General features: G+C 54.5%; 3 protein-coding genes across 3 annotated transcripts; 1 reads left to right on the top strand and 2 right to left on the bottom strand.

The window, feature by feature from the left end:
• Positions 1-550: 550 nt before the first annotated feature.
• Positions 551-4,281, bottom strand: NT5C3B (5'-nucleotidase, cytosolic IIIB; the record flags this gene model as incomplete). The annotated part of the gene is made up of 8 exons (XM_079547142.1): positions 551-661; positions 882-1,082; positions 1,770-1,932; positions 2,409-2,498; positions 2,872-2,957; positions 3,393-3,439; positions 3,678-3,747; positions 4,135-4,281. 8 exons carry the CDS (start codon positions 4,279-4,281, stop codon positions 551-553), a joined length of 915 nt encoding a protein of 304 aa, XP_079403268.1.
• An 857-nt stretch (positions 4,282-5,138) lies between these two features.
• Positions 5,139-8,503, top strand: KLHL10 (kelch like family member 10; the record flags this gene model as incomplete). The annotated part of the gene is made up of 5 exons (XM_079547079.1): positions 5,139-5,326; positions 5,519-6,008; positions 6,350-6,967; positions 7,517-7,666; positions 8,195-8,503. The coding sequence occupies 5 exons, from the start codon at positions 5,139-5,141 to the stop codon at positions 8,501-8,503; spliced, it is 1,755 nt and encodes a 584-aa protein (XP_079403205.1).
• Positions 8,504-12,533: 4,030 nt separating this feature from the next.
• On the bottom strand, positions 12,534-14,693 carry KLHL11 (kelch like family member 11; the record flags this gene model as incomplete). Its single annotated transcript, XM_079547258.1, has 2 exons — positions 12,534-14,130; positions 14,212-14,693. 2 exons carry the CDS (start codon positions 14,691-14,693, stop codon positions 12,534-12,536), a joined length of 2,079 nt encoding a protein of 692 aa, XP_079403384.1.
• Between the last annotated feature and the right edge of the window lie 398 nt (positions 14,694-15,091).

The following is a 15,091-nucleotide window of genomic DNA, read 5'->3' as shown; positions in this document are numbered from 1 at the left end:
GGCTGAGGTCAGAGCCCATGGGAACCCAGCAGAGCTGCCCACCATCCCCAGCACCCACCTCCCGGGGCTGCAGGACCACCCCACCCTGCTCCCTCCCCACAGCTGGGGCTCAGCCTGCACACCTTGGGGCCACAGAAAACATGATAGGAGCAGCAGTGCTCATTTCCTTAGACAGGAACGCAGTAAAACCAAACAGCTTCAACTCAAACCAGTCTGCCCTCAAGCCACAGCCCCTGCTTCTGTGCTCAGCTGCTGGACAGAAGCACAGAACGTCCCTCCCCAGAACACAAATGTTTGCTGTGGCCCCGGTGCTGCTGGAGGCTGAGGAGGATGCAGAGTGCAGGGCAGGCTCCTCGCTTCCTCCCGATCAGCCCTTCAGTTCCAAACTGACCAGAAGAGCTGTGAAGTTTAGGACACAACAGCCGGGGCAGGGGGAGCCCCGGCATGGGGGTGGATTCAGGCAGGCACCGGGACGCCCGTCCAGCTTTGCTAAGGGCGCTCATCCCCAGCACGCGGCTGACGGGCCGGGGTTGGGGCGCTGCTGCCCGGCTCACGTCTCCATGAGGACGTACCGCAGAATCCCATTCACCACATCCAACGTCTCGTCGCTCTCCAGCACAATGTCATAGGCATCCAGGTATTTCCCCCGCCGCTCCTCCACCTGCAGCGAGGAGAGGAGCGCAGAGAACTGTGAACAGCTGAGAATGAAGGCGCCGTACCCACAGCCCTGCATCTCTTGATGCTACAGAAAAGAGGGGACAAAACCAGCCGACTGTGCCCAAAGGCGGCTCCGAGGGCCCTTATGCAAACCTAGAGCCCAGCAGCGGGCACTCAGCCCTGGGAAGGGCTGGAAGGCAGCAGGAATGCTGCTCCCCACACACCTTGTCGTTGAGGAAGCCGATCTTGAGGATGTTCTCCACACTGGGAACGCCATCCGCCATCGTCAGGTCGCCCATGGAGTCCCCCAGAAGGATGATGCTCGTCCGTGTGCTCAGCTGCTGGAAGTAGGGAGTGCCCTGCAGCACGCTGTTGTTCTTGTTGTAGGTGTGGATTAGAGGGCTCTTGAAGCACTTGAGGACTCCCTATGCAAATGGGACAGGTGAACTGATCCTAAAGCAATCCCTATATTGTCCTGCAGCCTCAGCACCCCTCAGAAGGGGGGAGAGGTGAGGGACAACACGACAACAGCTCTCATCACTGTTAGCACCGCCCAGGAGCCCCAAAATGCATGCAGGCCGTCCCCAAAGGTCTGCTTTTGTCAGGGCAAACCCAGACCGTAGGGTGAGAACAACCCCAAAGCATCTGGGAGATTTCTGCTCAAGGGCCACAGAAAGCCAAAGTCCAAGGAGCCCCAGGGCACCACGCAGCCCTTGCAGGAGTCAGGAGTCAAATCCTGAGAACTGTCTGCCCCAGCACCCCCCTGTGGGAACGGAGAGCATCACTGTGCACAGTGTGCCATGTGCTAATGAGAACTGGGACCTTTTAGGCTTCTGTTAACTCCACCCCAACCACATGCCTGGGCTGGGCATGGACCAGCACCAAACCTCGACAGACAGAACCCACTTCTGGCTTCCAAAAGTCAGTCTGAAGGCTGAGGTGCTCACAGGACAGAGAGCAGACACTGGGCTGCTGCTGCTTTCTGCCTGCAAGATCCTCCCAGGGCCAACACTGCGCACTCCCCAAACCCCAGCACTGATGTACTGCAATGGTTCTGCAGCCCACAGCACCAACACAACCACCCTCCCCCCGCGGGCTCCCTGCACACTCACACTGTCATCAAAGTCCATGTAGTTGGACACCACGTTGACGTTGGGGTAGAAGACGTTGGCCTGACGGATAATCTCCTCGAGGATGTCACCAACGCCAGCAGAGAAGATGAACATGGGGACGTTGTACTTATGCAGCTGATCAAACAACTCATTGAATCCATCCCTAGGACAAAAGTTGTCGTGCAGTGTCACATTTCCCTCTCCCAGCTCTGGGCAGCGTGGGCTGCGACTGCTCTCAGTGACAAAGCTCAAGTTTCTGCCTGGGACTTCCCAAGCAGAAATAACAGCAGTTACTCAAAGCACAGCACCTGGCTGCAGCTTTCACAGCAGCTTTTGGTGCCATATTTTAGTGCCTGCACCCCTCATCCTGCCAACCACAAAGGCTCAGAGTTGCTCGGGGACCTTCTCCCCACCAGGACCAGGGGTGGGCACGGCTCCAGAGCAGGAGAAGCTCTCTGGTGGTTAAACCCAAACCCCAGGAAGGAAGGGAGATTTGTATCTGCTGCACTGTGAGGCTGTGTGCAGATCAGAGAAGGTGAGCAGAGCTAGCAGACACCAGCTCAGCACCCCCTGCCTGCCTTCAGGCCCCGGAGACATGGGCAGCAATGGGGTGACAGGAGAGGAAGGCCTTGGGTGTACCTCAGCATCACATCCGACTCCCTGACAATCTGGGCAATGTCTCCCTTTTGGATCTTCTGCTGCGACAGCAGCTCGTGGGCCCGGGTCCACCTAGAGAAAGGCAGCGAGGTGAGCTTCACATTCCAGGCCATCAGAAAAACAGCAGCCAGGCACTTCGTACAGGAGCTGAAGCCTTCACACTGCCATCCCAGCTGCCAGGAGGAGGCCAGGGGTGCTGATGTGATCTGTGCCTATGTGATCTGTGGTTTTTGCTTTTGGTTTGCAGTGACTCAGAACTATTCCTCAGCTGTGCTCACCAGCCACCACACCTGAGTGTCTGGGCCACGCACGTGAGAAATGGGAACAGCCTGCGTTAAAAGGGACCCTACAAAGGGTTCTCCACGCTTGGGCCGGGCCCAGGGGCGCTTCCTCCCATTCCCCCTAATGCTCACCAGGGGTCAGGGCGCACCACCACAGCACTCACCACTCCACCATCAGGGGACGTTTCTCTTCCAGGCTGCGGTTGGGATCGATTTCGATGGGGTAGTAGTGATGCAGCAGATCTTTTAACTGGAAGGTTATAAGAAAGAAAGAAGAATTCGGATTGAACATTGATCCTACAGAGACTGTAAACAGCAAAATCAGTATTTCTGAACTCCCCCAAAGCATCACAGTCCATAACAAAAACACGACCAAAACAACTGAGCGACTTCACTCTGAGCCAACGCGGGGATCCCTGGGGCCGTCTCTGATAGCTCCGCTGAGGCTCATCTCAGCAGATGGGCACACAAACCTCCTTCCTGCTCTTATCAGAGCACAAATTGCCTGCAGCTACGCATGCAAATTAGTTTCCTCTTTTTAACTTTCCCACTGGCTGAAATGCAGCCTGGGACCTCGCTTTGCTCTCTGCCCCCGCAGCACCGCAGGGCTTTTGCCCTCTGACCTCGTTGCACAGCCCATGGCGACGGCTGGCAGCAATGGAGAGCTTCACAAAGCAGCACCCACCTTCTTCTTGCCATCCTCACTGATGACACGGCTGTTGTCGAGGATATCTGCGAAGACAACAAAATGCCAATGTTACAGCCCATACAGAAAGGCTGTGAGCTTCAGGGTGCTGGATTGAGGCAGACAAGGAGCATCTGAGAGTCTTGGTGGCAAAGCTGGAGCACAGACACCAGGGGTTGCCTCCTGCCACGGGCTCTGGGCTGCTGGGAGGAGAGGGCTGCACCAGAGAACAGACACGGAAAGCAGGAGGAAGGGCCACAAAGCAAAAGCAGGGCTGAAACTCACTGTGTGACGTTGGGCAGCGCCGGCCATTGCACCCAAACCTGCTCAGCGTCATGTCGAAGTCAGAGATGACCTGAAGGGTGAGAGAAAGATGACCTGTGGTGACCCAGCGCTCTGCTGGGCGCAAGCTCCACATGGGTGCATCCCACACAGTCTGCAGGGCTGCAGTGAGCAGCCAGCAGGCAGGCACCCAAAGGGGCACAGCGCACCCAGCTGGGACCGGGCACCTTCCACCCCCACCCCAGCAGCCTTATCAGCACCACAGGGCCCATCCCTGCCGGCTCATGCTCTGTGCAGAGGGCGATGTTTGGAGACCGGTTAATGTTTACAGCTTGCAGGAGAGGGAAGCAGGAGGCCAGGCCATGAAAACCGCCTGGCCCTCGGTCGTCCCCCTGCTCCCGCTGCAGAGCACAGCACAGCGGAGCAGAGCACAGCGCACGCGGAGCCGCGCGGGCCGTACCTGCAGTTTGCTGCTGCCCTGCTCCTTGATGGCGCGGATCAGCCCCATGACGCGCTCCGGCTGCTGGATGCGGACCGTGGTTTTCTGCAGTTCCGGCACCTGCGGGCACAGCGCTGTTTCGGACCCCCGCAGCTCCGCCGCGCTCATCTCCCCCTCCCGCAGCGCAGCGCCCCGCTCACCATCGTGCCGCGCCGCGCCGGTGCTGCCCAGCCGCGGGGCGGAGCAGCGTGGCTGTTCGGTCTCCGCCCGGCGCAGCGCCTCCTCGTTCCGGGGAGGCCCCGCGGTTGCGTTTCTTTCGCTGCCCGCTCTGGAGGCGGAAAGCGAAAGATTAAAAAAAAAAAAGCACAACGACGTGGCGGGAGCCGATGGCAGCCACTGCCCCAACCCAGCACCGCCACGGCGCTGCCGAACGGAACAAAGCGACAACCGGCAGCCGGGCAGCGCCCACCCGGCACCGCGCCGCGCTCACGGGCACCGCCGCGTGGAGACGCGAGCAGCCCGAGGGCTCCGAAAGGCGCCGAAATGATCCGAAAGCCTCCGAAGGGTGCCGAAAGGTTCCGAAAGCCTCCGAAGGGCGCCGAAAGGCTCTGAACCCGCGCTGCTCGCTCACCGCGCTGCGTGCCGGTGTTCGTTCGTCCGACGTCCCGCTCCCGTGGGAGCCGTGCGAGCGCCGTGCCGGCATAAATGGCAGCCACGAGCGGCAGCCGCCTGCAGGCCGTGCGCGGGGCCCTGGCCGAGCCGCAGCGGTGGCCCCGAGCATCACTGAAAGCTCCCCAAACCAAAGCACGGTTCGGGAGAGGTTCGCGGTGGTTTCTTGCAGCGCTGGTGCGCGCAGGGTGGAGATCGCCGGGCAGCCATGAAGAGCCGGGAGCACGCCCAGCGCCACCAGTGTGACCTCACTGGGGGGCCGATTCCAGACTCCCTCGGGGGAGTTCCGGAGAAGATGTAGGAGGACGAGGCGAAAGCGGCCCCCGCGCACTCCTCCCGCCGGCCCGGGCTCCGACATGGACGGCAGCGCGGCGCACAGCGGCTGCTCCGCCTCACTGATGGAGAGGAAGATGAGCGCGATGGCCTGCGAGGTGTTCAATGAGCTCCGCCTGGAGGGGAAGCTCTGCGATGTGATCATCGAAGTGAACGGCTGTCAGTTCAACGCGCACAAGAACATCCTCTGCAGCTGCAGTCATTACTTCAGGTCGGTGCTTGGGATGCTCTATAGTGGGAATAGGGGCAGGCGACATTGCCCGGTCGTCCTGTGGTGCCTCCGGTGCTACAGCCCGAATGTGGTGCAGGGAGGAAGGTGTATGGCATAGCGAGGTGGGGATTTAACACAGAAAAGCCATTTCTTCCTCCAGCATTGCTTTGCCTTTTTTTTTCTTTTGGTCAGGGCTTTGTTTACCAGTGGCTGGAACAACACGGAGAAGATGGTGTACAAAATCCCCGGCGTTTCCTCCGAAATGATGAAACTCGTTATCGAGTATGCCTACACCAGGACAGTATCGATCACTGCTGAAAATGTGGAAAGTTTGCTGGGCACGGCGGATCAGTTCAACATCATGGGCATCATCAGGCTGTGCTGCGAGTTCCTGAAATCACAGCTGTGCTTGGAAAACTGTATCGGCATCTGCCGGCTCACAAACCATTACCACTGCCCCGGCCTGCGGCAGACGGCCTACATGTTCATCCTCCACAACTTCGAGGAGCTGATCAAGGTGTCCACGGAGTTCCTAGACCTCTCCATTGACGAGCTGACAGACATAATTGAGAAGGACGAGCTGAACGTGAAGCAGGAGGAAGTGGTGTTCGACGCCATCCTGAAATGGATCACCCACGATCCCTGGCAAAGGAGGCAGCACATCCCCATCCTGCTCAGCAAGGTCGGTCCGTTGGGCTCCAGGAGCTCTGCACAGCTCTGCCACCGCTCCGTCCTCAACGCTGCCGCCTCGTGGTGCTGCTCACTGCGTGTCCGTGCTGCTGCGAGCTGCTCTCAGGGCGTGCAGCTTAAGTGCGTTGTTTCTTCGCACTTAGAGCTTATGTGTAATCACCCCTGGGTATAAGGAAGAGCCCAGCTCACATGGGGTGAAAAACTACTTAATTCTCCACTTCTCTCATAAGCCTTAGAGAATACTCTAGCCCAAAATCCAAGCCATCCAGTGTCAGACCCGTCCACAAAAGATAACAAAATACAAAGCACCAACAATAACCTTTTACTTTTCAGGTCCGGCTGGCACTGATGGAGACAGACCACTTCATGAACAAAGTCAAAACACACGATTACGTGAAGGACAACAGCGAGTGCAAACCCATCATCATCAGCACTCTGACGGCCATGTACAACCTCAGCACGAGCAACGCGTTTCTCCCCAACTGCGTCAGTCCCCTGGCCCGGCCCCGCCTGCCCTACTCCATCCTGTTTGCTATTGGGGGCTGGAGCGGGGGCAGCCCGACCAACGCCATCGAGACGTACGACACCCGCGCGGACAAGTGGGTGAACGTTACGTGCCACGAGGAGAGCCCCCGTGCTTACCATGGCGCTGCGTTTCTGAAAGGCTTTGTCTACATTATCGGAGGATTTGACAGCGTGGATTACTTCAACAGCGTCAAGCGGTTCGACCCAGTGAAGAAGACGTGGCAGCAGGTCGCTCCCATGCACTCCCGGCGCTGCTACGTCAGCGTCGCTGTTCTCAACGACTTCATCTACGCCATGGGGGGATTCGACGGCTACACGCGGCTCAACACAGCCGAGCGCTACGAGCCGGAGACGAACCAGTGGACGCTGATTGCTCCCATGCATGAGCAGAGGAGCGACGCCGGTGCGACCACGCTGTATGATAAGGTAAAAGGCCTGGGAGATCTGTGGCTGCAGTTGAGGTCGAAGCTCGGTGTGCAGGGCAGGGAACGAATCATAGGGCGTGCTGGGGCAGTTTCATAGAGCTCAGCCTCCCACTGAGCTCCATCCTGGATAAACACAGCTACCGCCCAGGGCTCCTCATCTAGATGGGAAAGAGGAGCCAGACACACAGCAAATGCTCCTTTCCGTCAATCTTTCCAAATAGAGGAAGAAGGTTTGTGTAAACCTTACTCATCAGATCCTGGAATACCGACAGAAAGCTAAGAGGTGAAACTTACTGGCGCAGACAGCAGAACTCTCTTAAAACCTCTTGCCACCAACAGAGCTTCCTGCTGGAATACCGTGCTGGTGTGCTTCATGCAGCTCAGGAAATGAAGGGTCAAAATCCCACTTCCCTGAGTAACTCCCTTCACTTTCAACCCAGGATGACAGCAGTATCCCCTTAAAGAAGAAAACCCCTCCAGCCAGGCCATTTTATCCTCAGCATGTTCTCCCACCAACAGCCACCCTGCTTCTTTTTCCTCCTGTGCACAGGTGTATATATGTGGTGGGTTCAATGGGAACGAGTGCCTCTCCACAGCTGAAGTGTACGATGCTGGAACAGATCAGTGGACCTTGATATCTCCAATGAGAAGCAGAAGAAGTGGAGTAGGTGTGATTGCATATGGAAACCAAGTGTACGCGGTAAGGATGAAGTGGCAGCTCGGCCGTAATGAACCCACACTGCTGCTGCTGTTTGTTTCTTTAATGCAATGAAGTTCTGTTAATCTGCATTTCCTAGACTAATTTTCGTGCTGGCCATTCACTTCTAAGTGAGATTTAGGGAAGAAAGGCAAGAATGGCTGAAATCCCCTGTAGAATACTGTCACCCTCACATTCTTCCTTATGAAATAAGTACAAAACATGTAAAGAGTTGCAGCAAAGAAATGATTCTGCTGCTGATAAAAGCATTTAGCAGCACAGTGCTGCTTGGTCCTGCTTATCCACATACTGCGTTTAAGTTCAGTGTAAATGTAATGACCAAAATACTTTTGGATGCTCCACAACGAACAAGGGAGCAGTCTGCCATAAGCAAGCATTGCATTTTGTCAGTTGAGCGGCGCTCCAACTCACATAGCAGAGTAGGCCAAGTTAAAATCTGACACGTGCACAGCACCATTCAGCTGCCTCCCAAGGGGAAAAGGCCTCTTTCAGCGCTGTGCCTTTTCACAGGTAGGAGGATTCGACGGAGTCAACCGGCTCCGCACTGCGGAAGCCTACAGCCCAGCTGCCAACACGTGGCGCGTTGTCCCCACCATGTTCAATCCTCGCAGCAACTTCGGCATTGAAGTGGTGGACGACCTCTTGTTTGTGGTCGGTGGCTTTAACGGATACGCCACGACGTTCAACGTTGAGTGTTACGACGAAAAAGCCGACGAATGGTTTGACGCTCAGGACATGAGCATCTATCGCAGCGCTCTGAGCTGCTGCGTGGTGCCAGGGCTGTGCAACGTGGGGGATTACGCTGCCAGGAGAGATTAGCGTGGAGCCCTCGCAGCAAGGGGAGGTCGGAGGCACTTCTTCACAGAGCCCTGCCTGCACAAACAGCTCCAGTTAGCCAATAAAGTCTTCTAAGCAGCAAAAGAATGCATTCGCTTAATCTGAAAGAAGACAGGATTGATTCTCACTAAAAAAATAACTAGTAACTGAAACTTTAGTTCCATGGCACACACAAAAAAAGACCCAGATGTGATTTAGAGGTGTTGGTTACGCCTTGTTTAGCAACTCAAAACCAGTAACAGGGTGCGATGCACAACGGAATGCTAGAGAAATAAAAGGTTTATTTTTGTTAGCTCACTTCTTACAATAAACTCTAGTACAGTGCATTGTATGTGAGGAACATCACAGCGGGAGTGTTTCCAACAGCCTACACAGACACTACTTTACCTTACTGGAAGTTAAGTACAGGAGTGCTGCTTGCCCAAGTATTCTCTTGAGGTCTACATGAACAGAGTACAGCTGCCGTGATCCACAGTGACACGGACCTATGAGGAGGATCTTACTATTAATGGTCTTCAAACATCGAATTAGCCCCACACTTTACATTCATGTTAGTAATGGGATTGGATCCTCAGAAGCACCTGTTCTATCAGACTTCCACTTAAGACTGTCAGATCAGAGATACCACTTATATTCTCAAATAATTTGGGCACAGCTGAAAATAGATCCAAGCCATCCAACAGTTTGAGCCCAGTGAGTGTTGCAACGTGGGATTAAACGCTGTGATAGAAATAACCTAAGAAGCTGCTACTCTTTGTGACCCACTTTGTTAATAGTGACCAACCTAGGACAATTTTTTATAAAGCATGCTGGAAAATTGGCATGTTTTCTCTACTTCTGGAGTAACCCTACTGTGTGAGGAAATCTTATTAAAATATATATACAAAACTAGCATAGTAACAGAATATCCAAGTCCTTATAAAACATATGTACATCTATGGCACCTACCTAGGAATGACTGCAGGGAGCACGCAGTGCCAGGCAGCACGTGTCCTACCTCACTGACAGCTGGAGCAGACAGATGTGCAACATGCATTGTGTGGCATGTGTCCAATACAGCTATGATTGTCTTAGGGAGGAAAAACACCACCTGATGTTCCTTTGCAAGGACAGAAATCAGCCTTGTAGTGCTTCACACACACTAGAATCTTACTGACACTAACTACCCACTACACACACGGAAGGATTCCCAAGCTGTTGCTTATAGGATTACTTTAAAACAAGCACTCAGCAAGCTACAGCACTCAGGGCCAGAATGCATCTGTTACACGAGTCACAGGTTAGTGAGCGAAATTACAGCCAGATTCAATTCTTCTCAACACCTACAGGTGAGGCAGCAGACAGTGGGACTCGTCAGCTACAAACTGTATAATGCAGCTGGTCAAGGCTATAAAAATCCAACCACTGAACAATTCCATAGCGTTGGCCTTGCACAGGTTAAAGCAAACCAGTGCTGTCGCAGTGCCATCACTCCCCATGCAAACAGAACACAGAAATACAGTGCATCACATACAGAACCATGGCTGGCATTCACAGGTTACTTAGTTGTTCTGATGCCTTTCAGTGGAATGTCTTTAGGAAACAAGATAGCTCGTATGTCAGATTGAGGTCCTGGTGAGTGCAGGTATCAGTTTCGCTTAGAAAAAGACCGCCAGAAATTTCTTCCTGCGCCCAACTTAGCTGCATGCTGCATCGCGCTGTTTATATTCCAACCGAACCACAGTTTCAGTACTTACTCCCATAAATTGTCCCAGATTTGTTGACAGAGTGCCTAAGGGCTCCAATGGAGCTGCGGTGGGCTGACAAGGTCGTGTCCTTTACTCATCATCTCCCTGCAGTAAAGTCAGCAGGGAGGGAACACATAAACTGTTCTCACTGCTTCTGTGCAAAGTGCCTTAAATTCAGCTCCCGCTGCAATTAAACCGTAATTCCAGCATTGAAGCTGTGAGGCATTTGCACACAGTCTGCTCACAAACCCTCCTATGGGGGCAGTAATTCTTAACCTACTCCAGCCAAACCAGCCAGAGATCATGGGCCAACCTCCATGGATGCAGCCCTTCCTCAAGGGCCTGCAGGAGCTGATTTGGCAATGGTCGTTACTGAACATCAGCCTTAAAGCTCAGTAAGTTTAACCATTTCCTCTCTTGCACTAAACCAGCACTGTACAATTTAATCTGCCACTGCACAGCAATGTAGCAGGCAAATCAAATACAGGATGGTTTCTACTGAGAAGTAATTTGAAACGAACTGTTAAGATTTTCAAGATAATTTTTACGAGGCTGGGTTTTTCTCCCTTACAAAAGGACTGCTGATGTCAGAGTGGCAGGTGAACTAAGAGGAGCATCAAGGATATTACAGACCACAGAAACCTTTACACGTTATGCGACTGAAAGACTCACCCTTACCCAGGGTCTCAGCTATGATCTAGGTTGCCTGCTGAATTGGAAAATGAGAAGGATCAGTTCAGAAAGCTAAACAACAAAAAACAGAAGCACAACAAAACAAAAAAATGTTCAGAAGACCTTTTTCAAAGGAGTTGCCCGCGTCAAAAGCCCCAGAGAATTATCACAGGAACCAGAGACTGCACACAGCTCCTCCACCAACATTTGTCAACTCAAACTTTGCAGCGCCCTGCTGGCACCTCCCTTCCATTCCCTTCCCTTCCCTAATATCCTGAGTTGGGTCACACGTGAAAACCTGGAACACTGAAACAAAGGGAAGGACGAGGAAGAAAAGGAGGCAGGAGGGATGCACTGAACCACTAGTAACAGCTGTCCTGGAGCTCCTCAGATCAGGGAGGTGCTCAGCAGGACAGATGATTCTCCAAAGGAACGATTCGACCTTCTGTTTCCCGGGGTTGAAGCACTTACAAACCAGAGCCAAGTGGGGCACTGACTGATGGAAAACCACAGCACAGCACCTGTAATCAACGGAAATGTTAGTCTCTAAAAATATTTAGAGACTGTACAATCTCCAGCTGCATCTCGGAGTCTGCATGCCATCCTCAGCAGTGCCCCTCTGAGAACACCGAGCACTGGTTTGTTAAGGAGCACTGCAGCACAGCTACTGAGAGTCCCGTGGGAAAGACACTGAAGGCCAGAGGTGCTGATTGTCAAAGACAGGCTGCAAACAGGCGTGTGGGGGTTCTTCCAAACACTCCTTCACTACAATTAAATGCATTCCGCATTTGAGAAAGCACTGACAAGTAGCTCAAGTTTCAATCCGCTCCTGTGGGATAATGGCATTCTTACTAATCCACACAGACAGAAGGGACTGACTTTGGTCCATGACTGCTCTGCTGGCTCTCTCCTTTGAAGCCCGTAAGGAAACTCAAAGCCTCCCCAGATACGCCTGAAAGATCACTGCCTCAAGTTCTCTTCTAGCAAGTGTCTGACGTTCTGCTCATCAACCATTCACAAATGAACACACAGCCTCTCTACAACGTACGGACACACAATATTCATTACACACAGAAACATCCTGAAGTAACTCCACAAAGAGAGATTGTGCTTTCATTTCCACATGTAGTTATTAACTATTGCACTCGCCTCCGACTTGAGAAAGCCAAGTACACTAACATCGATTACAAGTGTAGTTTAGTCACTGAGGAGAATCAAAGGAATGTCAAGATACTAAGTGCAAATAAAGCAGGTGCTTTCAGCACACACGAATGTAACCACTAAATTATTAGAGAGAGATCTTTGATTTTCAAAATAGAACTGTAGGAGACCAACTCCACAGAAATCCTTGAAAACAAAGATCTGTGTCACAGTCTGGTACAGGAAAGCAGCTTTTTCCTGGGCACTGTTAAGTAGTATTGTTGGATTCAGTTTCTCAATTCCCATTCATCTTCAATTTCTGACCTTTGTAACTTTCAGTACGTAAAAGATGCCACTTTTAGATGTCAAACCTACTCAACGCCCTGATGTCTTATAAAGACATAAAATGCCTCGCAAAATGGTTTAGCACAGTATTTCCTGAACTACCTTCACAAGAGTTGGCAACCCAGAAGTCAGCACTCAATCTGCGAGCGTGGCATTCTTCGCAAGCTCAGGGAGTGTCGGTGTATTTCCTGCATCTGCCTTTCCTGCATCTGTCTTATTCTGTCTTTCTGCCACATGAGGTTCTGCGGCATCGGGTATCTCTGCGTGCCCTGCAGGCACCTGAAGGGGATTCTGACGTGGCAGGCTGTTGCCCTACAGCGAGGCTGAGGCATGGGAGGCAGAAGCATCCAGCGCTTCCTCTCAGCGCAGTAGCGATAGGCCTCCTTCCTGTACTGCTTGTCAATATCATCACTGTTCTTCCACCCCCCGATGATGAAAACATCGTCTTTATAGTAACAAATAGCTGCCCCTTCAATGCTAAGGACCTCCGGGGGTAAACTTTCAAGTATCTCATCTGAGGCCCTGCCAGAGATCTTTACCTTGGCTTCCTCGTTATCTATAGGGTAACTCTTGGGGCAGCAGGATGCTGTATGGTAAAAGTTTGTGTTTGCAACTGACATCTGAAAAGAGCAGTAATTATCAATGAGCGGCAGAGACTCTACGTCCTGCCACTGCCTTGTTTCAGCATCGTATCTGATAATAACTGCCCTCAATCCATCTTCACTATCACTGTCAACCGGGGTACGAGCAGCAACATAAACAAACCGGTCTTCTACAGAAACAGCTTTGACGTCACGAAGGATCTTTGGTGCTGACTCCAGGTTATGCCATTTGTCTTGCTCGGGATTATAAACAGCTACATCTTTAAAGCCAGGACTGAAATTGCCATGTCCACCAATACTGTACAAGTTTCCTTTAACTTCAGTAAGGCCAAATGAGTGCTTTCTGGTTATTAAATTTGAGACTTGCTCCCAGATATTTCTGTTTGGATTATACCTTTCTACAGTCTTGGCAAATCCCGGTTCCATGGAGCCAGCCACATAAACATAAGACTCTGTCACAGCAACAGCATGCCCATCGAGATGGTTATGGATGTGCGGCAAGTTTACCCACCTATCTTCATCGATGAAATACCCCACGCACTCACTCAGGTAATCTCCTCCCTCCGACACACCACCGATCACCATAATGACGTCCATGTTTTGTCCGAAACGCGGCAGCAACGCGGCAGGACAGGCGGAATGCTGCAGGTTACCAGACTGCAAGTTCTCAGACCTCAGGGCGTGACTCTCCACGGCATCTGACACCAGCCTGACGCAGGCCTCGTTGCTGGACACCAGCCTCTCGGATTTGACGTGGCGCGTGAGGTACGTGGGCTTCATCTGAGACAGCCTCAGCAGCTTGAAGAGTTCCTCGAAGTACCTCTCCCTTTCCTCGGGATTCCTCTGAACCCACTTCAAGACGGTCTCGAAGAGGACTTCTTCCGAGTCCACCGTGATCTCCGAGTCGGACAGCCAGTCCCTGATGAGGTGGAAGGGCAGCGTGTAGAACTCCTCGTCCTGGATGACTCTGTGGAAGTTCCTGCGGATCATGTCCTGCGCCCGCAGCGCCAGCTGGCTCAGCGAGTACATGTGCGCCAGGCTGTGCACCGCCACGCAGTTGGAGAGGTTCAGCTTCTTCTTGAGGAACTCCCCGCAGAACTCCTTCAGCCGGGTCAGCAGGAACCTGCGGGACGAACGGCACACGCGGCGCGAAGGCCGTCAGGCGGCGCCCGCCCGCCCGGCCCGCCCGGCCCGCCCCGCTCACCTGTCGGCCATCTCCAGCACCTCGTGCACGTTGCCGGGGCCGACGCGGATGGCGCCGGTGTACATGAAGCCGATGACGGCCTCCACCGTGTCGGGGTCGGGGCCGCCCTCCGAGCTCCACTTCTGCAGCTCCACGCGGCCCGAACGCGACTCGGCGAAGCCTCCCGAGAGCAGCGGAGCGAAGTACTCGGTGGCGGCCGCCAGCACGGAGCGGTGCGCGCGGAACTCGTGGAACTCGCGGGCCGCGCCGGGCCGCCCGCCGCCGAACGCCAGGGTGATGTCGCAGTACAGGCCGTGCCGGCGCTGCTCGTTCTGCCGCCAGGCCAGGTCGGAGCAGTGCGCCGGGCACCCGAACTCCTCCGCCTCCGCCTCCCCGTCCGCCCCGCCGCCCCGCGGGCCGCCGCCCTCCTCTTCCGCCGCCGGCGGGCCGGGCCCGGGCTGCGGCTGAGGGGAGGCCGCGGCCGCCGCCATCTTGTCCGACATGGCGGGCCGCCGCCGCGCGCCTGCGCGGCTCTACGCTGCGCCGCGCCGCCCCCTAGCGGCCGGCGGCGCTCGGGAGCGCGGAAGGCGGGCGGGGCGATGGCGCAGTCCGCGCGGAGCGGCGGCTCTCGGGCCGAGGGAAACTCGGGGAGGCTCCGCCTCAACCCGCGCCCGAGGGAGGCGGCCCCGCCCCGCAGCAGTGGAACGCGGCGCCGCGCGGCCCACGGCGGGACGCCGGCTGAGCACCGCGCCCTGCGCTCCCCACCGCCTCTCTCCCCCTTTTCTCTCCGTGACGTTTCGGCTCTGGGGCCGCGCTGAAAGGCAGGCAGGAGAGGTTGGGCTGCTTTCACGCCGCAGTCGCCGCTCAGGAAGCGCCGCCCAGCCGAGCAGTAGCGTCATTT

Source organism: Tetrao urogallus (genome assembly GCF_951394365.1).
Source record: "Tetrao urogallus genome assembly, chromosome: 26".
NCBI lineage: Eukaryota > Metazoa > Chordata > Aves > Galliformes > Phasianidae > Tetrao > Tetrao urogallus.
The sequence above is the reverse complement of the archived record's forward strand: the minus strand, read 5'-3'. Positions and strand labels throughout refer to the sequence as shown.